The 24,076-nt window shown below is 33.4% G+C and overlaps 2 protein-coding genes and 1 pseudogene across 2 annotated transcripts in view; 1 reads left to right on the forward strand and 2 right to left on the reverse strand.

Moving 5' to 3' along the window:
* LOC106474759 overlaps window positions 1–7,093 on the reverse strand; it is an 18,308-nt pseudogene extending 11,215 nt beyond the window's left edge.
* A 71-nt stretch (window positions 7,094–7,164) lies between these two features.
* Window positions 7,165–11,723, forward strand: LOC106475608 (RWD domain-containing protein 2A-like). Its single transcript, XM_013936321.2, has 2 exons — window positions 7,165–7,453; window positions 8,404–11,723. The coding sequence occupies exons 1-2, from the start codon at window positions 7,253–7,255 to the stop codon at window positions 9,070–9,072; spliced, it is 870 nt and encodes a 289-aa protein (XP_013791775.1). The 5' UTR covers window positions 7,165–7,252; the 3' UTR covers window positions 9,073–11,723.
* A 6,314-nt stretch (window positions 11,724–18,037) lies between these two features.
* The window catches only part of LOC106474856 (sodium channel and clathrin linker 1-like), a 72,985-nt gene continuing 66,946 nt past the window's right edge, over window positions 18,038–24,076 (reverse strand). The window contains exons 16-17 of the mRNA XM_022380383.1: window positions 21,025–21,111; window positions 18,038–18,804 (exon numbers count right to left, since the gene is read on the reverse strand). Coding sequence (XP_022236091.1) covers window positions 21,034–21,111 — 78 coding nt within the window. The 3' untranslated portion in view covers window positions 18,038–18,804; window positions 21,025–21,033. The remainder of the gene's footprint in view (window positions 18,805–21,024; window positions 21,112–24,076) is intronic.

Here is a 24,076-nt window from a genome sequence, read left to right on the forward strand (position 1 = left end):
AAAAAAAAAAAAAAAAAAAAAAAAAAAAAAAAAAAAAAAAAAAAGTTAGGTATTGAACCTACTCTTAGAAAGCGAAAAGATCAAGCAAAGTTTCTATTAAGTAGAATTCATTAGATTGTCTTATAGACCCAGTATTGAAAAGTTCAACATGAAACTGTTCCGTCAAGTTTAGAAAATGATAGTAACAGTTACAAAACAAGCCTTTAAGTTTCGTTTAAAAGTCACCTGTTCCTTCATCCTTCACGACTTTTAGTCCATTGAGAGAGTCGGTTACTTCCAAGTCGGACACACTACATGTTCTTTCAAAGTGTTTTGGAGCAGTAATAATACAATCTTCGTTCACTAGCAGTACTTCAGGACCAGGAATCTCAATGTCATTTATAGTTTTTGCGTGCAAGTCGTTTAGTGCGACGATATACGAGAAGTTGTATGGAACTGAAAGCGAAATATTTAACTTAGTTTAATATTGCTCTCAAATATATTTGTCAGTTAAGTATTCCTGTTAATTTCAAAGAATATTGAAGGTTTAATGGTTTAGTTGCAGAGATAGTATTAAATAAAAAGTATGTTATGTAATCAATGCTATTTTTAGGGACACCAAGTTACTTTAGTTGTCAGCTATTGGAATATTACTAGAGCCAATTTAAAGATTACTTTGTTTACGTGCAATACTTAGGTTATGCGATACAAAGTTCTTGTAGCTACAGTTGCATTAGTGTGTTAGTTCTCATTATTTAGCCTTAAACAGCTATAAAATTACCAGATTAAGGTATTGTTAGACAAGAGTATTTTATCAAGTAGTACATTTCTTTAAATAAAGCAATTCTAGTGTACAGTGAGCTTCAAATATATAAAACTGACAAACAAATTTATTCATAAATTAATTCGGCTACTGAGGCCTCTTACGCAATAAGCATCTTACCGTGTATTTCCTGATAGCCATCCAGCCACAGTGCGTTCTCCCACAAGTCCACAATGTCCACTTTATCTAGAAGTGCTCCCTTTGCCATAATCAAGTGTCCATTAATGCCCAAACCTTTTATTGTTTTCTCTCCTGTAATAATGTGATTGCCATCAACAAGTACAACATTTTCATAAAATTTATCCAAGTTAATACCGTTAACGTTTCTAACACATTCCAATGCTTCTACCTCAAGAGACACGAACTCCAAATCCCCGGTTACAGTTTGGTCTCCGCAAGTCAAAAGCAAGCTCTCGGGAGTAATTACCATTCCGTCAACAAGACCGTTAACGAACACGTCTCTCGCATACAGTGGTGCCTTTCTAATTTTCTTAGCAAAGATTTCGTGATTTCCACTACAAGTGACCAGCTTCGATATATTCATTCCATCAACTTTGCCATCTACTGTCATGTCTTTAACCCTCATGTTTTGAAACTTTAAGAAAGAGTCGACGATCTGACTTTGGTCAGTAAATATCACCATGTCTCCAATGTTAGTAATGTTCTGACCATTTAACATGGTTGTGTCAACATCGGTAAAGTAGCAGTTGCCAATTTCGTGACAAACAAAGTTTATATCCTTGAAATAGTATTCACCTGAAATTAGTAATCACATTTACAAACGAGTTAGTTTTGCTTAAAGCAAGATATTGCATCACTGATGAATTTAAGAGCCATTTTGATAATCATACACAAACTTCGTACTTTGAAAGCGAAGTTACACGCCATTGCAATACAAATTAAAGTTGTAATAGAAAACTCACCAGTAATGATCTGGTCACCAGATGTGCGAAGCGCCTTGATAAGGACTTCCTGTATCTTGCTCATTTTTTGTCTTACGTCAATTAATCCACAATGAAGTTTTTCAAGCTCATATAAAATGGAATGGTCGTAGATTGTTCCAGTCTTTAGGTCTTCAAGCTAGAGGAAAACAATGATTCATGTCTACCTACATGAAATTGCAGTTTCGATTGAATTGCTACAAAATTTAGTTGTTAGTTTGCATAAATTGATCGATACATTGAAACCAGAAGGCGAAGAGACATTTACGATAAATATTTGCAGTTTTAGTCGCACTAACACTGACTTAGTAACAAGGTACAGTAACTAAAAATCTCAAGCTCTCCCTCTACAGCCGTAGACTTTAAACAATAAGGAAAAAAAATCTTTTAGACAGCAAAGTATTTCTAATATGAAGCATTTAAAAATAATTAAAAACATATTATACACGGAAAATGTTTTGAGAGTTGTCCAATATTTCGATCGAGTACTGTTTGGCACATAAAGCGAATTCACGCGTGTAAAAAGTGATGTTGATGTAAATAACTTTGATTTCTACATTGTAGAGCTCGATTTAGTCTCAGTAAAAATAATTGATAATTAAGGCAACTAAAACAGAAAGATCCCGTTACTTTTTTTTGTCGAAAAACAGTAAAATAAAAACGTTATGTATTTTTAAAAACACTTATTTAAATCGAAGTTATTTTGTTATTAATGAAATACCATTTCGACATCTGTGCATTAAAACAGAGCCCTTCCTGAAAATAAGGAATATTGGTTCCGCGTCCGTGTGTGCATAAGTAAATTTGAAATTACAACACTAGGTAAGACTTACGATTTTCTGATGGACTACAGAGTTTTGAAAAATATTTCCAACAGGTAATGCCCGTGTCTTAACTTCTCCCCCTCCTCAAAATCTAATTCACTTAATATATTTTAGATGTTTTTTTACCTGTGGTGTCCTAAGCTGTCCAGTTATTGTCAAGTCACCTTCAAATGTTACGTTTCCGTTCAGAATTATTGGTTCTCTTTGGTCTATGTAGAAGAAATTAAAGTTCCTTCCCATTCGGTTAATATTCAAACTTTTGACCTTAAACAGTGTACTGTTACACCAGTTCATGCTTCGATCTCGCCATTCTTTAATATGATTTTCATGTGCGAAGGTTAAAACGAAGACGTTTAATGATCCCACAAGCTCTGGGTTAGAGACAGCTTAAAAAAAGAAAAAAGAAAGTGACATTAGGTTATACAAGACTAAAGATTTAAGATAAATTAATATTCAAAATTAGCATTTACATAGTTGAGAAAAACAAGAGTTTAAGTATAGTTGCATTCTTAAAATCTTATTCTAGTTCTGCAAGTACTCGGTATTAAGTTAAATATAATTACCCATTACAATTTCTGGATTTGCACTGGATGAAGATCGAATGTAATCAAAAGAGATTGAAAGGGCTCCAGCGGTCATACTTTCTCGAGTGTACTGAACTGGAGAGAGTACAAAACGCCAGCCATCATATTGGTAAAGCTGAACAGCATCGTACATATTGCTTATGGCCATCACGAATTCACCGTATCTTCCCATGAATGTAGACACTTTTGTGGCCCCTATTGTTTGTAGGCACTGGAAAGGAATGAATTTGTTCTCCACAAACTTGTAGATGACCGTGTTTACTTTGTATTTTGTGTGTCCATTATCTGTGTACAAAAAAAAAGCTAGTATTTAATGTCTTTCCGGATTTTTTCTTATAAATTTAAAAACATCGTAAAGTTTAAGTGAAAAAAAAAGTCTTAGCGTGGAGGTATACGGGAGCTTTAGATTTGTATGGTTTATCATAACGTTAAGCTTTTACCAATCAAATTATTTAACGCAAGAATTAAGCGTTTAAAAATGGATGCTGCATTATTACATTATATTTTAAATAGTTCTAGACACGTACATACATCTAATCAGTATGAAACTTAAAAGGTTGAATGAACAAGTTTAAGATACTTACAAGCGTCATGGTTATTCGCAATTACCAAGAAGAATTCTTTGGAAAATTGTTGTCCAAGATAAAAATATTCAAAGTCCATTGCTCCGTATGTACGGATTCTTTGAAATGACCTCCAGCTCTTCTGATCGACGTCGTATTTTAAGATCTCAGAATCCACGTCATAGTCATTTTCACTCACGCGATAATTTGCAACTGCTATGTAAAAGTTACTGTTGATTTCAAATGGCTCGAGATCTTTCACGTCGTAAGTGGTAAAGGAAGTATACTTGTCAAAGTAGGTATCTTGAAGATAAAGATAAAATTTACAGACAAACCAAAGCCACTTGTATTCAAATAAGGTAACGTTAACTAGCTTTGAGTTAGTATTTTAAGTCAAGTCACTGTCCAATCGAAACTAAAGTTTAAAAACAAAACTACGGTTTAATAGTGGTGCATAAATTTGTATCATTTCCAAAGTAACAATTAGTTTTATGATCACAGTTATAGCCAAGCTTACCGAGCCACTGGTAAATACAAGTCTCATCTTGTAATGTTTCAGAGGCTTCTCCTTTAGAATTGGCTATTGCTAGATTGTATCTGTTGTTGTTACCCCTGTTGAAATAAAGATACAGTTGAGTTCATCCCATGAACTTAATATTTAAGTTCACTACCCAGGCTGCTCAAGTTAGAGCATTAAGAATTAAAATGCGTACTCTGTAATAAGTTTTTGTTTAATAAAAATTCTGGTATTTCAGTAAGATTAAATATTAAAACATAAAATAAATCGAAGATAAAAACAATATTGAAGCTAGTCGTATTGGGAACAAGTTACTTACATTTGCCACAAAGCAATAGCGGTTGCATATTTGCTGTTAATAGTATGTTCAAGGTCAAGAGAACCATTTTTGAAGACCATTAAATCCGTTCCGTCATCTATAGAAAACAATGTAAAAAATGATTCAAAACAACTTAATTCAAGTTATTTCCTGGTACAATTTATTGTAGCCTCTTAACTTTAAACACTGTTTAGTTACTACTTACGTTATAGTTAGTCAAATATTTAATATGGGGAAAAAAAAGTTAAGAGACTCCGGACTAACAAGGTCATTAATCTACCACTGTCCAATGGTGCAAGTCGTTAATTCATACTATTATGCAAATTACCATACAAGTTTAATTTCTTAAGTATGAGTCATCGTTAAACAAGTATCAAGACTCATTAGTATGTCATGCGGCCATAACAACCTGCTGCAGGACACCGTTATTTTAACAGGAGTGATAGTTTAGTGATTTTCTACCTTCAGTGGTAATCCAAACTGTCACATTTTCAGTGGAATGTACTCTAGTGGACTCTCTCATACCAAATTATGACAATCCATTAAGAAATACCCAAGATAGCACATCTCCAATTTTGATTGAGTTTTTTTTCTTTCTTTCTTCGCATCAAAAGTACGGAAACTATTTGATAGAAGTACACTTTAAGTTTCGTATACTGATAGATTTTTTACAATCTACAATCAGGAGTCATTTGTTGTAAATATAAGACGTGTGCAAAGTTATTCAACAAAAACTGCTCAAGTTTAATTTTGCGCACGCCTAAGCAAAAAGTCACGTGAGGTATCAATAACAATTTTACTATAGCTTAACCTAAGAAAAAAATTTGACGGTTTTTTTCTTTTTTTTGTCATTGGGTTTAAATATAGCTCATTTAGAGTAGCAAAACTGAGATGAAAGGAGGTGCATATACATGATTATTGGTTAGGCTATGCAAACTAAGTTGACAGTTTGTAGCTCAAGTTTTCAAAAGAATCATCTGGGTAGACGGTTATTGATCATTCATTGCCAACTTTAACACATTTACTAAATTTTATGAAATTATCCTAGTTAAAGAGCGTTTAGCGTCTTGTGATATTACCTTAAGCAATTAGCATAGCTAATTATACTTGATACGGTTGTACCGATTTCAGGGAGGGGATGATGACAAGAAACTGTTAATCTAGATTCCATGGCGTTACTATAAAGGAAGCTATTAACGCTGTTTTAGATAGGAAAAACTCCCACCATATACATTTTAAAGAATATGGTTGGTTCTGTAAAGTAAAGTTTGTTTCGAATAATAGGGATGAGATCCAAAGGATCATGTTTGTTACCATCGAGTGTCACTTTCTTATTTGGTGTAGTTTGTTGGTTTGTATTGACAAAAGTCAATATATCTAATCAAGAACGCCTTAGGTGTGAAAAAAGGTGTGGCAAGAAAAAAAAACAATAGACTCAAAGGAATGAAATCAAAATTGGCGGCCAAACTGGTAGCTTTATTTATAGCATTGATAATTTGACAGCAAATATTCATTCATTAGTTAGCTAGCTAGCTAGGCTGCGTACTCCGTTTTGCTCACCATCATGCCACAAGTTAAACAAAAACCGACTGGCTAACTAATGAATGAATGAATATTTGCTGTAAAATATTATCAATGCTACAAGTATAGCTACCAGTTTGGGCGCCAATTTTAATTTCATTCCTTTAAATAACACGCCGAACCCTTTTTTGGCCGCACTTTTTTTTCCCCCCCCACAGTGACTCATTAGATTTAAATTACATTAAGTTACTTCACACCAGAACGGGTTCTTAAGATCACCAAGTTCTGCAGAGTAAAATATGTGAAAGTCATTCTTAATACGAAAGAAGAGCTTACCTCTTTTACTATCTGCTACTAAAATATACATGCAATTTTTGTCAATAAAGCTCACGGCACCTACAGGGTGAACAGCATTCCAACTCAAGACAGGTACCCAGTATTCACCCTAAAATTCACAAAAGATTCGCTATTTTAATCACAATTTACTTGAAACCTAGCGTTTTACTTTATTGGTTTCAGAATCGGATCTTAAGTTGCTCAAACTAAGCCGTTTTGATAGAATTTTAGTTATTCGAAGAACAGATACTAAGTTTTAGTTCGTAGAAAAAGTATTTGTAATGTTAACTCAACAGCAACTGACCTACAGTGCGAAAACAAGCTTTGATTCTGGTTAAGAAGTTAGCACACAGGATCACCTATAAAAGTTTTAATTTTTATCAAACGAGACCCAAAACTCGAGCGCTTTCGAATCGTAGACTATTCTTCCTGAAAACTTTACAACAAGCCTTGATGCTACGTTCCTCCGATGTTTAGTTAGTGTGTGAAAAAAAAAAAGTTAACTAACCATTCCAATAGTTAGATATTTTTAAATATGAAGAAATATATTAACCACTTACAGTTAGTCTTCCTAGTGTTACACTAGCATTTCGAAATTCCTTTTCACTACTAAGGCATAAAGAGTAAGTCTCATTATCATATTTGAAAAGATTCATATACACTGGATAGTTGCAAGTTCCAACTACTGGCTGTATGCTTCGAAGTCTATTGACACCTGCAAATAGAAAAAGAAAAATCCCTCAATGTTCTAGATGGCGCAACGACATTAAATATGGCGGACATGCGATTACGTTTTTTTTGTTATCGATAAGGTTTAGCTTGTTAGTTGCTCCAGTTATTTAACGATGGAAGACAGTCTTAGTCTCTTAGACCTAGCTAAACTTCAGCTTAACGAGCTAGAGATGATAGAAAGTATGTATCCAAACAGCGATGAATTTAAAGTTGACGATCCTTCTGTAGTTCGTCAGATTAAGGATTTTGTGGAAGGCAAAAGCAACGAGCTGCCGCCACGACTGGATTTTACTTTATGGTTTGACATAAAAGGGGTAATTAGTTAAATTACATTTAATTTAAAGAGTAAGGTTAAACAGGGTACTTTATATTCAGAGTAGCTTAGTTAATTTAATGATTAGCGTCATTAAACAAGTAATGCAGAAGAATTTATAATAAGGAAGCAAGATATAATATACAATAGTGTATTGTTAATGAAAGTGTTACTACTTATTGTACTTTTCTTGCGACAGCAGGAGCTAACTAATTTAGACCCATGCGTTATCTTAAATTTAGGTGTTTAATGTATACAATATTTGTGCATTTTTTCTTCATCTATTTTATTAAATACTTATGTGTATAGATTTCAGTTATAATTTTAATATATATATAATGCTTACATTTACTGAAAAATACCTTAAGTCAGTAATGGTTCACAGATGACTGGAAATAGCTTTAGCGAAATTAGCTGTACTGTAAGTTGCCACTGTAATGACAGTTTATGCTACTTACATTTACAAATCTGCTTCAATTTACAATATATTGTTAGTACCAAAGTTATGACTTACAAGAACCTCATCTGCTTACCTCCTCCCCACCCAAAGTTTAGTTTAGGTACACTTGCTAAACAAGATTCTTTAAAATAGCTAAGTTTTAGATACAGATTTGTATTAAAGTTAAATATTAAATACCACAGCTACCTTAATGAGAAAGTTTATCAAGTTAAGGGGCAAGAGCTAAATAACTTGGGTAACACATAGAAAGCAATTGTAAGAGCTACTTACTTTCAGTTGAACATCAAGCATAAGAGGTTTGTCTAAATCAAGTATCAATTAAGTAAATAGTAACTATTAGAAGCTGTACTCTACATATCTACATATGCCCCTTTACTCTTTAAGTTGAAAATGTTAAGAGTTAATTTTATTTACTTATCTTTACAAGACTACAGATTTTAGATTAAAGTAATGATTATTATTATTATTATTATTTTTATTTTTTAATACAGAAGAAGTTAGAAGTCAGTTTTAGTCTTCCTCATGATTATCCCCAATCAGAACCAGAAATTTATGCACGTTCAGCCTTCTTAAGTCGGGATCATCAGTATAATTTAAATTGTGCTCTTATGGATTACCTAACAAGTCTACCAGCTGGAGAGTTGTGTTTAAGTAGCATTATTCTATGGCTGCAAGAAAACTTACTAGCTTACTTCAGTTGTGATAGTATGGAGTGCCACAAAGCCGAGCAACCTAAAGGAGAAATTGCACTTAATAGATTGTGGATTTACAGCCACCATATCTATAACAAGTATAAAAGGAAAAGAATTTTAGAACTGGCCCGTGAATTAAAACTTACTGGATTTTGCCTACCTGGTAAGCCAGGTGTAATTTGCGTTGAAGGTAGTTCCGATTGTTGCAATTACTTTTGGCAAGACATAAAGCATATGAACTGGAAAAAAATTGTTTTGAAGAAAAGTGAAGACTTGGAAACTGAAAATAATGCTATTAACACTGGTAAACATTTTCAGACTTTTGATGAAGTCTCATTTCAGCCAAGAAGAGGTCCAGCAAAAGAATACCACATGGATATGGGAGATTTTTTCAAGTATTTGGAAGAACACAATTGCAGTTATGCATTCAGTGACTTGTTTGGAGTGGATGGTAAAAGTGGCCTATAACAACATTACTTACCATAAAGGTCAATTATGGTATCTTGAATAATATTTGAAGATCTTTTATGCCTATCAGACCTTGGAGTCAAGTGATGAGCTGCAAGTACAGAGTCCAACATGTTCTTTGTTAGAGAATCATAAGAAGATTTTAGTTTTTCCAGGTCTGAAACAGGAAAGATTAAAGATCATAACACAATTTAAAAATTCAATTTAAGAAAACATTAGATTGTATTTTGACATTGTACAATTAAGTTTCTATAGCAATTTCGGGAAGAGGAAAAAAATACATTACCAGTTTCATTGTTTGATGTACTAAAAGCATATAGTATTCCACTGAACAGGTTTGTTATGATGGTTGTATCAAGGCAGACACACTGGACTACCAAAGTAGTAAACAGAAAGAGCTGGAACCACAACATCGTAGGAGTTAACAGAACAAATATTCACATCATTCTGAAATAGATATTGATTTGAGGTTTATATACAGAAGTTTAGTATCAGAAAGTCTTGCTACACAACACACACATATTCAATTTAAATTATATTACCACACACTATATATATCAACCCCCCCCCCCCCAAAAAAAAAAAAGAAAAGTTAGGGTACAGTAAAGGGACAAATCTTACAAACAATAGGCAGTATCACTTAGTACTTCAGCTGTTTCACATCTGCTCTCGAGAGAATGGAAAATTCAAACTCAACCCCCTCCACACTTTTTTTTTGTAAAAACATGATTTCTATTAAATTCCATGTAAGGAATCAACTTCCAATACTGCTGACAATATTTTATTCCACTACTCAATCATCCAGTTAGGAAAATAGGTGTTAACTTAAACATTTCCTCTCCACCTGTTATGTTCAGAGTTTAACACAATATACTCATGGGCCTTTATCTTATTGATTCCAAGGATAATCTTTTACGGTAATTCACCAGCTATCTTCTTTTGAGAAGAGGTAGAAGAGGAAATAATCCTTTTAGCATCTTCTAAAAATTCTTTAACAGCTCAAAATCAACATCTTTTCTTAGATAATGTGACCAAAACAGTACACATTATGAGGCTTAGTTACTTGTACTCACTCAATTTTATAGTTTAGTAATTAGTCTACAACTACACCCATAATTATTTTTAATTATTACCCTTACTACTAACCTCCACTTCGACAGTTTCAAAGGCTTATCTGCTACAATGCAAAGATCCCTTTCAATTATGATATAGGTTTTGTTCTCATTATGATTTCCAAAACATGTTATCTTACATTTACTGTTAAGGTCATTTGAAAACTTTCTCCAACTTAACAACAGATCAAAGTTACTCTGAAATTTCTCAGTGCAGTAAGACATTGTAAAGTTTAATGCTATCAATAATGATTGTCAGTCATATCTATCATTTATGCAACTAGGCAAGTAAAAGTTCAAGCCCCCTTTCAAGGCATTCCACTAATAAAATGTCCAATTTCACTAGGCTTCATTAAAAACAATCCTTTGCTTTTTTTCCCCCATTTGGTGATTTTATCGTCCAAGTAAACTGATCTTTCTAAACTCACCTGCTGGTCCATCAGTTTTTGTACCGATATTGTGAAACACCTTGTCAAATGTTAAGTTCAAGAACTAAGTACATCAAGTCTACACATTTCTTAGTTTAGATAACTTTTTCCTGCAAGTAAGTATCAGTTTTCCCCATAAGACAAAATTTTACACTAGAATCTACCATTATAGTGGCCGATAATTTCAGACCACAATCATCACCCCAAATACATGCTTATGTTGTTGGTCTACCGAAGATAGAAGGGGCTCATGTGATTGATAATACTTCCTTTAAAACCCAAAAGTAAGAGCATTCAGGTGCTGGCGTTTTTATCTTTTTTTTTTTTAATACCTCAATTTTACTTCTTGGGAAGAGACTCAAGGCTATTAGAATAGGAAACGTAAAATAGATTCACTAACAGTCGTCTTAGACCTTAGTAAAACAACATTAGTTCCAAGTTGTTTTTAACAAATATCGGCAATAGTATTTTTGCTTTTCGTTTATCTATCGGCTTCAAAGAACCTGCTAGTACTATGTATCATAAAAAGCGATAGTATACATTGATTTACTTAGCTTTAAGGTTTATTACATTCACTGATTCAATAGCGTCCTAATGAAAATCATACCAATAAAATTACTACATTATTAAGTTACTTTTATGGAACTTTACAATTATATTAAAGACAACCTAAATACTAGCTACAAACTCACTAAAGAAAATTCATATCAAGTAAGAAAGATTTTCATAACATAAAAAGCGCACCTGAAAGTGAAGGAAGACGACTGATAGTTTGTTATTCGAGGCTGGCATTTATAAGGTGGCGTAAACACATGGAAGATAGCTATTGGTTATCCTGTGTTGTTCGAAAAGAGGAAATAATTTCTCTAAACTAGAAGGGGGGTAGGGTTGTAACTTTTGTTTTTGTAACTTGAATACGCATACATACATACTTTTCGCCATATTTGATGAACTTGCACGTTGTATTTTATCAGTGCTTTATCAATTATGTTGTATTACTCATTAAACTGTGATGATTTGTTTGAAAATGGAATATTTTGTAATAATAAAACATTTGAGACTTTGTAAGGTTTTGTACTTACAGCAGTTATTAAACATTACAATTTTTTAAGTTTTTGATATGTTGTCTAATTTTTTTTTATATGATTCTGTATTTTTCTGCGTGATAAGCATATGAACGGAGTTATTTTCATTGGATAACTTCAAACACGTGCATTACTCTGATGAGCAAACTCCCGTCGCTAAAGAAACGTGGTTTCGATACTCGTGCTAGGCACAGCACAGGAAGCTCGATGTATAGCTTTACGCTTGATAATAAACAAACTTATGAGCAAATTTATTTTCACCTTTTGTTCTGACAGTACTAGGAAAAACAATTTTTCACTTGTCAATCAACCTTTTAAAGGTAATAATTGTTTGGTTTCCTGGTAACCCTAAAAAAAATTAATTTTTTTATGTAGTAAACTGAGAATAACACATCGTTTACAAATAAAACTTCCAAAACGATAAGTTGATAAGATGCACAGTTAAACGCTACTATTTATTTTGCTTGGTTTTAAATTTGTGAGTCAGAAATGTTTTGAAGTTTTATTAGTTTTCATCTCTAAAGCTATAATTATAATTATGAAAATGCAAACACTTGCTAAATTCTATATAAAAACGACTACTGTTATTACGAATTTCTGGAAAGGGCATTATAGTTGTTTATGCTGCTAGTATGACATAGTAGTTAGCGAGCTGGACTATGGATATAATGTTCGTGTCCCGTTACCGCAGAAAACAACAAAAATAAACGCTTTCAACTCTGTAAGATCGTGGGTGTGTTACAGTCAAATATCAGTATTAGGTTAGGTAGGAGTTGGCAGTGGGTGCTGTTGATTAGCTGCCTTATCTTTATCAGTTATTTCTAGTTGTCCATGTGTGGGACAGGGGAAAGTTTACGTCTTACAACACTAAAGCTCAGTGTTCAATTACTCTTAGTGGACACATCGCTCAATGTGGTTTTACTCTAAAAATAAAAATCCTCTAGTCTATAGTTCAAAATTTGAGACGGCTATCACAAATAAGTACAAACATGTTTTCAAACTGATAAAAAGTGAAACTAATTTGTTTTGTTCTTGAGCTACTGCGTCTAATAACATAACATAATGTTTGGGAATAACAAGGGACCTGTTGGTCTATCTCAACTTTCCCATTCTCTAAACTAAAACTGTTAAAAAATCTCAAAGCCAGCCCTTATCACTCATATAGTTATCAAGCTTATTCTTAAACTCACTTAAATTTACTACCTCCACAACAGTCGAAGGCAACTCATTCCAAAAGTTAACAACCCTGTTAGCAAACTAAAACTGTCTAGCTCAAAATGACTCCTACCCTCCAAAATTTATATTTCTGTCCCCTAGTCCTACCATTCTCTCTGTTAAGTATGAAAGATGATGCATCAACACTATAAATTTTCTTTACAGTCTTAAACACCTCAATCAGACCCCCTCTCACTCTTCTTTTTTCAAGAGAAAATTTGAGAGATTTCAACCACTCATCGTATGACAACCCTTTCATCTCAGGCACCATTCTAGTAACCCTCCTCTGAATCTTTTCCAATAATTCAATGTCCTTCCTGAAATTATAACGCCTTTAGACTTGTATTCAATATTTCTGTCGATACAACGTAAAATCCTACAAGCACGAGAATACTGCTTGGATGGTTTAAGTGACTGATCAACCATTACACTAAGATCCCTTTCTTTCATGACACTGTTAACGTTTTTCCCATCCAAATTATACTTATAATTCAAATTATGATAGCTTTCATTTATTTTAATTAAAACTCATTTGCCCAACTCACGAAACTATCTAAACCCTTTTGTAAAGCAGCGGCATCCTCTTCACAGCTAGCAACACCTAAGACCTTAATGCCATCTGAAAACTTGAGTAAGTTATTGACCATTCTTTCATCTATGTCATTGATGTAAATCAAAAAGAGCAAAGGTCCTAAAACTGAGTCCTGAGGTACCCCACTTGTAACATTAATCCAGTTTGACTAAAGTCAATTTATAACAATCCTCTGCTTTGTTCCATCCAATTAGATAACTTATCCTCCACACCTATAAAGATAATTTTTTCAAGCCTTTTATGTGGCTCTTGTCAAATGCCTTTTGAAAATCCAGATATACCAAATATACACCCTTATCTACACAAGCTGTAACCTTTTCAAAGAATGTCATAAGATTTGTAAGGGAAGATTTTCCCTTATTAAAACCATGTTGACTATAAAATAAAATGCCAAACTTAGTTAAATGACTTTGCAAAGCATCTTTTATCAGACCTTCTAAAACTTTTCTCACAACTGATGGGCCTAAAATTATTATGACAATTTTTATCACCTTCCTTGAAAAGAAGTGTGACATTAGCTAACTTCTAATTCTCTGGTACCAGCTCACTATTCAAGGGCTTATATATATATATAAAAGGAGCAAGTGGTTCACATATCCAATCCTTAACCTCTTTTAATACCCTTGTGGAAATATTATCTGGTCTAGAAGCCTTATCGTTCTTTAAACTTCGCAATTTTTTCTTAAGAAGCTCAGAGTTAATGCTGTCATCTTGTTTGATCTCGTTTCCATTTATCAGCTGATTAAGATGTGGAATACTGCTTAAATCTTCGTTAGTAAAAACTGTTTGTTTGTTTGTTACGGATTTCGTGCAAAGCCACACGAGGGCTATCTGCGCTAGCCGTCCCTAATTTAGCAGTGTAAGACAAGATGGAAGGCAACTAGTCATCACCACCCACCGCCAACTCTTGGGCTACTCTTTTACCAACGAATAGTGGGAGTGACCGTCACATTATAACGCCCCCACGGCTGAAAGGGCGAGCATGTTTGGTGGGACGGAATTCGAACCCACAGCTTGCGAGTCGAGCTCCCTAACCACCTGGCCAGTAAAAACTAAAGAAAAAGCAGAATTTAATAACTCATCCATCTCATAGTCATCAGATACGAGCCTTCCTTTATCATCCCTCAAGGGTCCTAACATTTTATTTGCCCTTAATGTAATTAAAGAAATCCTTACTTTAATTTTTACATTTTCAGCCAACCTTTTCTCATACATCGCTTTTGATGTCCTAATTTCTTGTTCTTCTATAATTTTATAAATTTACCGTCATACCAGTCAATTTAAATTTCTTAACTTTATGATTCTCATTAGTTTCTCAATAATATCATCAATATCATCTGGTGATTTTTTTTTATAAATTCCCACTAAAAGCCTTTTCCTTTTATAGCTTGACCCGGTGGTTAGGGCGCTCCACTCACAATCTGAGGGTCGCGGGTTCGAATCCCCGTCACAACAAACATGCTCGCCCTTTCAGCCGTGGGGGCGTTATAATGTGACGGTCAATCCTACTATTCGTTGGTAAAAGAGTAGCCCAAGAGTTGGCGGTGGGTGGTGACGACTAGCTGCCTTCCCTCTAGTCTTACACTGCTAAATTATGGACGGCTAGCGCAGATAGCCCTCGTGTAGCTTTGTGCGAAATTCAAAAACAAACAAACCATTTATATCAGCTAATAGAAATCCAAATGGATTTAATCTCCTTGCTATTATTTTTGATATCCTCAACTTCAACAGGATGTAATAAGTGTCTCTTATTCTTTGTACATTCTGATAATTGTGTTTTGGAAGGGTGAATTTGTTCTTTCACAAAAACTGAAAAGAAATGAAAATTCGTGAATCTGTTTTCTGAGTTGAAGAATATGTATTTTTTTATTCAGCAGATTCTCCGTACAAACTAACAAGTTATTCACATCAAACATACTTACTTGTGTCAGTTTAAATATTTGATCAAAAGGTATTTCCTCTTGTAGTACATAAGCACATTATTTGTTTTCTACTCCCCTAGTCAATTTGTATATTAGTTTTTGTTTTAATTATTATATTTTTCACCGTTTTCGGTTTCGACGCAGTGAGGCGCTAAAATGAGTTAGTCAACTTTGTACTTTGTTGGAGAACTCGGCTTGTTCTCCTGTAACGGTGTAAAAACAAAAACAACTTTTAAGCCGTTATTAATACAGTAATTTTTCTTTCGACGAATCGAATAATGGCTTTGGGCGTGATGCCCTTGCGCACGCTCCTGATAATGCCCGTGGATAATATTACTTGCAAGTTACAGCGACTTTATGAGTTATATCAAGAAGTTGACTAAAGTGTGCTTCATAAGTTCAATGGTTGTACAGGTAATAATATTAACTAATATCTAGAGGTTATGCCTCCACTTATACGTAATGAGAATGTCGTATGCCTGTTGCAATGAGTAAATGCGATGCTAATTAGAAGCTGTAAATCTACAAGTCGAGGGCAATCTGATGGAGGGTCCTGTTTTATATAGACATCTGAAGGAAGCATCTATGATTATGAAACGTTATGTAACCAAGTATTCATACGTTGTTTTTGTCTTTATATATATATAGATGAAGATTGTTTTCATCGTGTATTACACACCATATTTAACCTAGCTTAAACTCAGTCAGTGTAAGTTTAGCCTTGTTCTTTATTGAATCTACTCATTGGAAGATTTATCCGATATAGTTTTCAAGTTAATATATTTCACCTGAATATATCACAGAGTGGATAAGGAACAAGAAATCTTGGTGTCGAGGATATTGGTTGTGGGTTTACTGTGGACTTTTATAATAATTATTGGAGTATGTACTTTGCTTGCTTGAACTCTGACTATCACTTAAAAGGACTTATTAGTTTGAGAAATGGCATTTTTGACAACTACAAAAACTTGCAACATTGGAGTGAGTGTTGGTTGTCTGAGAGAGAAGTTGCATCTAGAAAATGTCCTTTTCTGGACTTTTACTGTTACCACTAAGTTCCAAGAACCTTATGATGTTGAGAACTTCTCTATTAGGTGGCAAACATGAAACCATGAAGAAAGCCAAACAAATTACTTCTTAAACATTTAAAGGTTTGGTGAAGGAAGACCTGGACCAGAAGAAACATGGCATTGATTTTGTTCCAGGCATCTGTATCATATAAGGGTCAACCAACAACCTGTGCATACTAGCATTGTGATGCAGCCACACTGGTTCTTAATAAATGAGGAGGGTTATCCCCTGGTATATGTGATACAATAGCCACTGGTACCTCCACTTGAACTTTGTCCTAAACAAGAGGGAGTGAAGTTGGGTCACTTTCAGGTGAACTGTCCATACCTTACCAAGCAGGAAGGTGGGTCTGGCTATTTTGGTCAAAAAGGCAGGAAGTTTTTAATGGCAAACAGCAAGTAGTGAATACTACAGCTATTGTCCACCAAAATAAAAGGAGTCCAAGTCAGATCTGGCCACTGATTTGAGGGAGTGCAATGAAAAACTTGCACCTAAAAGTGATCAGCCTAGCTCTTTTAGGGCTTGGTGGTTGTTGGTACTTGTCTATTGGTATACAAGAGTGAGAGTTAAAGAGTTCCTGGGAGTGGTCAGACACTCTAAACAAAGCAAACACTTAGTCTTATAAACATGAATTTTGTTAATGTTCTTATGAACAGACTAGATGTAAATGGAGGGTTCATGCTCTTACTACGTCTGAGGGAGTTTATTTATTAAATGAATATAATTGTTGGAGACCCCAATTCTGGCATTAGCAATCCACTTAAACCCTCCAGTTTTGTTTCAGCTGCATCATGGAAAGAAGTTGTGATAAAAATCACTAAGTTCAGGATTTCCTATTCAGCTAGTGTCTGAATATCACTAATGAACTGAATACAGCTAAAACCAGCCTGACCTCCAACCTAGTACAGTCCATGAATGGAAATTCATTGCTGGCTGATGCATCTGATACAAGAGATCTAGTCAAGTCACTTGTTGGGCTGACTTTGAAGTTCCAGTGACTGAGCAGCCCCAGTCAGTTGCAGATTTATCTGTGAAACCCAAGGCCTTGTTGGAAGAAGCAACCATCAACCTTGGATAAACTTTTACAATGGTCAAGCTGAGCCTGCAGGCAGCTCTGTCATAGTCTTAAAGGATGAGAACATTAAAACCCTAATGAAAATATTTTGCACAAAATATTTACTTGGTAGTTCTATAGTGGAATTCATATTTTTTTGAAATATTTCAAGACTGCTGTAAAGCTATATTTTGTGTGTGAATAAATAGACAACAGTGCCCTCCAATGGTAGATTATGTGATGTTGCAATCCTTCTTATGTTTGAATTGAAATGACCACACACAGTTATTACTAGTTGCTCTGGATAAGTCTGACTTTTCAATTTACCTAAATAATGTAAAGTTAAGTAAGTCTGGAATAGGATTTTAACCAAGGAAGTTTGGAGAGAAAGTAGTTTAGATTCAGGAAAGTGATTGCCTGTAATACCAAGCAAGTAAACATCCTGTGTTTGTGAAGAATAAATATTATTAATTATATTTCTGTACAATTGTGTCCAATTTCTTTATTTCCTTCTCTCAAATTCAGTTACTCAAGAGAATTCTGAATTACTTCTTAATAAATACATTGTTTGAATCACCTGTTATTCTGCTTACCTATCTTGTTGCTCTAAATTTAGTTGAACCCTCAAATATCCAATATTAATACACATGTACATACTTGAAAGAACTGTCGAAGCCTAAATGAAATATGAATTTTACAAATAAATATTATAGTACTTTAATGCAAAAATACCATTTGAAACTGTAAATTCAAATTTTTTCTCTGTTACATTCTACTTAGATATTGTATTCTATTTTAGAATATTTTAATGGAACAGCCAACAACAAAAATTACTGAAACAATTTTGATTATGACTTTTAAATAGTATTTTCTTCAATCGTTTAAGTAACTAACATGGGCAGCACTCATGTTTACCTGAAAAATGTAAATATCAATATTCACCATAATCTTTCAGATATGCTGAAATTTTTAACCTTTTGTTTATCATAAATAAATCAAACATAGTAAAGATGTGCAATTAAAAATATTACAGAGATGAATATAAGCACCAACTTATAATACACATTTTACATCAATATCCCAAAATTCTTGTGTTACTTTATGATAATAATTGATACAAAATATATTTTAGAGATTTTTTAGGATTTAACAAATATATCGGAAGTAGATTTTGTGAAGATGAATCAGTGGTTTGCTTGATGAGGATTGATGTCTGATTCACAAATGACTTGATATGTTTGGTATAATGAAACCTGAAAATAAATCAATGTGCAAAAATTAATTAATTAATTCTTTTCTTACTGGGCACATATTTTGATTATTATACTACAACTTCTATGTTTATTGGGTATTGTAATCGTTAAAAGTTAAAACATAATAATAATTTTAAAGGCAACTTTCTGATAGCCTTGCTAGATGAGCTCTAGAATAATTTTTTTTGACAAGTTTTGAGCACATACTATGAATTCTTACAGTGGATGATTTTGATGAAGAGACAAAAAAAGCATGCACTAAATGCAAAAAATGTAACCAAGTTGAACAATTCATTCCTTAAAATTAATGGTCTACTTAAATTGGGGATAACTTGCAACTTCATTTCAAATTTTATTATTTGGCCCAACACTTTTCACAATATAGACTGAAAAACTAAATCTACAAAATTATGATATTAAAAATAAATATAAAAGTGGGTTCACTAAAACAGACACATCTTCAACCAAAAAATAACACACAAATTTGGGCTGATGACATCTAATGCTGTTTAAAATGGTAATCTTTAGTATAGGATTTTTTTATATCTCTTACATGATTACATGTACTCTTTAGACCGTAAAATTCCCCTGAAATCCACTTCTTTGAAGTAGACTGGTGATATGTTTTTCACATGCATTTATTATACTGCTGGCCACTTTAGTAAGACCACACCTAGTACTGGTTTAGACTAACTTTCATCACCCAACAACATAATGAACAAGCTGTGGCTTAAAATTCATAGATATGTATGTACATGTATTGCCAGAGAATTAGGTTAGAAAACACAACATTATAGTTCATCTCACAAATCCAGAGATTGTACTGGTCAGGAAGATGACTGATGTCTCAGTTTTGCTCTTTGAATCAAATATTGGGCTGTTATAAATTCTTGATGATCGAATAATGTTCCTATATTAATAAGTTCATGTACAACAGTAAATATTTATTGTATATATAATTTATTTTTACAAGGCTGATAAAACCTTATTTTCAGAACTGTGTGACATACATCTTTTAACCTATGCAAAGAGAAAATTTAAATGTTCCTTAATCTCAAGTAGTTATAAAATCAGTAAATACAAAATTGAGATTGTTTTCAATGAATAAAATTATGTTTCTTTATGTAACTTAATAAATTAAACAATTCTTACAATCAGGATCTGAGTTACAGTTTCAAAATATGTTTTCACTTTCCAGGTGCTTCAGATGACCAATGTGAAGAAAGTGTAATGTTAAAACGATTTTTTTTCTTAAAACTTGAAATAGTTGTGCACTGAATTGAGGGTCGTGAGCATTGCCTTGCAAGATACTGGAACCCTCTTTAGTGCACTACCATAGATTTCCTAGCCTTTACACGTAAGTGATCCATGGGGTGTGGTTCATTATTGCCTCAAATTTTCCAAAAATAAATACAGTTGAATATATTTCTTGGAATATCAAAAAAATTAAGTTATAAGATTATTACTTTAAAAACAGCTGATGCAGGATTTATAAATTAACTGCCATTGGTCATATAAATGAAAATGTTTGTAATAATACAAAGTAAAATAATAATAAAGTTAATAATACTCTGGTAATTATAACATCTGCTACTGTGTCTACCTTACATTGATAATTTCTGCACCACATGGTGAAATGGTAATTTCAAATGGATACCTGACTATGTGGCATGAAACTATTTATCTAAGGTTAGTATATGATATTTATAATGATTATAAGATAGTGCATATCATCTGAAACTAGAACAATATCTAATTTATACTGTTTATGCTATTTCACACAGTAAGGTGGCCATATGCAAATTAGAACAATTTCAGCAGTGATAAAGAGATACTTGACTTAGGATTGGATGGTTAGAGAGATGATTAGATTCATGATGAGTAGTAGAATGGCAGCAGCAACAACAAACATTTGATACATTTGTGTACAGTAACAAACATTTTGTTACTGTACACACATGTCAAATGTTTGTTGTTTTTGCCATTTTTCTGCTGCTCATCATTAAACTTTGATTCCTGTTGATTGATTCTGATAATCAGCTTCTTTATGCACAAAATAACTCAGATTTAAAGCTACTGAAGAACAATCTGAAATTGGGAATGAAACTGATGCTGAGAATATTCATGTGGTTTGCATTACTGTACATGATATATTTTTTCCCCAAGGAGAGTAATGATGAATTTAAAAAATAAATTTATTAGTGCCTCATCAATACTTACTACAGATTCCTAATGTTTTCGTGACTCTTGCAGCTGTTGTTTCAGCTGTTTATTTTCTAGTAAACTAGTTTGTAACTGCTGTTGAAGCTACAGAAGGAAGAAAGAATTAAAAAGGGCAAATATTAAATAATTTATACTTAACAAAATTAGTTCTGAGGAAATCACATGAATTATTCTTTTCTAAAAACAAAATCTTAGCAAAAAACAAGTTTACAAAACATGGATTTTTAAGCAAACAGTATGTTACTCAAGAATTAAAACATCAGATTCACTGGTAGTTTTACTGATGCCAGTTATAGCACAAAAATAACCAAATTAGCTTTCCTCTATATGTATGTCTTTGAAAGACCCGTTACTTTTACTCACATGTCTGAATAAAAATATATTATGCTAACATACAGTACTCATAAAGACTATATTAAAAAAATGGCTGCCAGGTAAAAACAGAGGTAGGCTCCCATGCTGCTATATTCCACAGTTGTTTTATGTAGTGAGCCATAAACTCTCTAAAAACTTTTCAAGATTTTGACTATGAAATATTTTTGAAACTTGAAGATTCTCCATGTTACACTCAGATAATGAGGACTGGTTTAATCTCCCATCCTAAAATCAAAGTGTTAGATCTTTATTTGTCATAGGTTTTGGAGGCCTGTTGACATTGTAGCTTGACAGTGAAAAGTAAAGTTTGTACTTCAGTAGATCCCATACTCACTTAGAGAATAGTTGTGTTGTTTTACATCAAAAGTTATGTTCATGCAGTAGGCTGTTAAGAATGTAAACAGATGACTATATAGAGGTATATAAGTAATACTGTGGTAGAAGTAATTATTCTATCACTCAACTGTTTTCGCACTTGTCTTTGTTCCTGTAATTTTTTACAAGATTATGCATTGTGGAAGTTTCAAAACTAGTGTAAAAAGGTTATAAATATTGTGTGGTGTAACCTGACTCATATTTCATTCACCCAAACACATATATGCATCAAATCAACCATGACAAATGGATGAACAACAAATACTTGGAAAATACAAAAATGTTCTCCAAGTAAGAAAAACCTAGATTTAAAGATAACACTAATAATGTAATTGACAAAATGTGGCCACAGTGTCTATTTCTTGTTTTAATATCTGGTTGTTGTCCCTCTGGCCCTGATAACTGCTTGACATTACCATGGCATAGAATGCACAAGAGACTGAATGTAGGCAGGGGTGAGTTCAAGATACCACACACAGATTATGGCTTCCTGTAGTTAGTTCCAAGGTGCTTTTCAGTTTATTCTTTTGCACTATGTTACCCATTACCTTCCATTAGTTTTCAGTAGGGTTGAGATCTATGCTGTTGCCTAGCCAGAATAATGTCTTAATCCATTCCCTTCTTATATATCCTTTCACTTGAAGCAATGAAATAAAACTTAAGATGTCTCTTCAATACAAATAGAGTGAAATTCCCTCTTTATTTTACATCTACTGCATAAAGTGTATGAATATTACCAGCCTTTTTTTTTAGCCCTGTGGAGCAGAGTCATCCTGGAATGTGCACTAGTTAGTGCATTGATCCTGATGTAGTTATCGGAACTGACACTACCTTTCACAAAATACAGGCATCCCATATCTTGGCCAGAGATGGATCCTTATGTCATCTGACCCTGCAGGTGCTTTGCAGTTGCATTCAAACATGTTGACTGAAACTCTTCTTCACATTAACATTGTACAAAGTGCTTCCCATCCCACCTGTGCAGGTTGAACTTTGATTCGCCTGAGAAGATCACATTGCTATTTGGTCCAGTTGAGCTTCATATGTTGTTGGTGAGGAGGGATTTCTTTCTTGGCCGTCTTGCTGGGAGATGAATGCAGGCAAGACCGGATGGTGAGCATGATGACAGTGATGCTTTAAGTTTCCTGCTATGTTATTTTGAGATCTGTGGATGGCAGTCAATAATTCTGCAGGCTCATACATTACAGAACATGATCTTCAGCTGCTGTGGAAGCTTTCTTTTTACTCCATCCCTTCCACTGCTCCACACAACCAGTCTCTTTATATCTCTGCACTCAGAGGCTCACAGTAGTGGTTAAATTTAATTCTTCTAATAATCAGCCTTGTTGAAGTTCCTCTTTGCTAAAAAAAACAGCAACTGCTTTTTCTGTGGAGTTAATTCACAACCCTTGGCCATGATGGCATTACACACACATTGTAGGAGATAGGCTTTTAAACTGACTCTCAGTAAGAACCTCTATTTATAAACAACAAAAAAATGGCTGATGCAATACTCAGACAGCCTATAAAGCTGCTGCTTTAATAATTAGACAGTATTGCATTATTCATGAAACATTCATGCATTAGGGCTTCAAAACAAAGGTTGATTCCAAAGAAAAGTGTGAAAAAATTGGGTGACGCAATAATATGTTCCACTACTATTATTATTTTTTTTTAAAACTGAAAGTTCATAAAGAAAACTTTCATATAATTCCTTTTATTTTTTGTAGATCTCTTAAATTAACAAATTTTGTATTACTTCCTATCCCAGAGTGAAAGAAAATATTCTTAATACATTGTACATCACATAAATGATGTATGTCGTAAGTTAAAGGAGTCAGAATTGTTAAACTTTATATAAAAAAAAAGTAGGCCCTAAGATAACTTATGATGTAAATTTATTTACACTTTAATTCATTATCATCTTCCATTCAAGCATGGTGCATTCTCCTTTACTTGAAGAAATTTTATCTGTTTCTTCACCAGGTGCTCATTTAGAAGTATTTGTTATATTTAAAATAATATTAGTTTTAAATGAATAGCCTGTGAACTTTAAATTAGACATCCAGTTAGCACCTAATTTGTAAAAGGATGGTTTATATTGTAGTAGAAGGCTGCATGCTTGAAAACATAATAATCTGTAAGTAAGGTACATGCATGCACATGATGCTTCATGCCAGTATTACACATTATCTGCCAAAATAGTCTTGCAACAGTATCCGGTCATGTGACCTCTTCGTTCAATACTGTGTATATATATATAAATATCTGTGTCTGTGTAAGCTTCTTTTACCTGATG

The sequence above is a fragment of the Limulus polyphemus genome, unplaced genomic scaffold (assembly GCF_000517525.1).
Source record: "Limulus polyphemus unplaced genomic scaffold, Limulus_polyphemus-2.1.2 Scaffold6, whole genome shotgun sequence".
Taxonomy (NCBI): domain Eukaryota; kingdom Metazoa; phylum Arthropoda; class Merostomata; order Xiphosura; family Limulidae; genus Limulus; species Limulus polyphemus.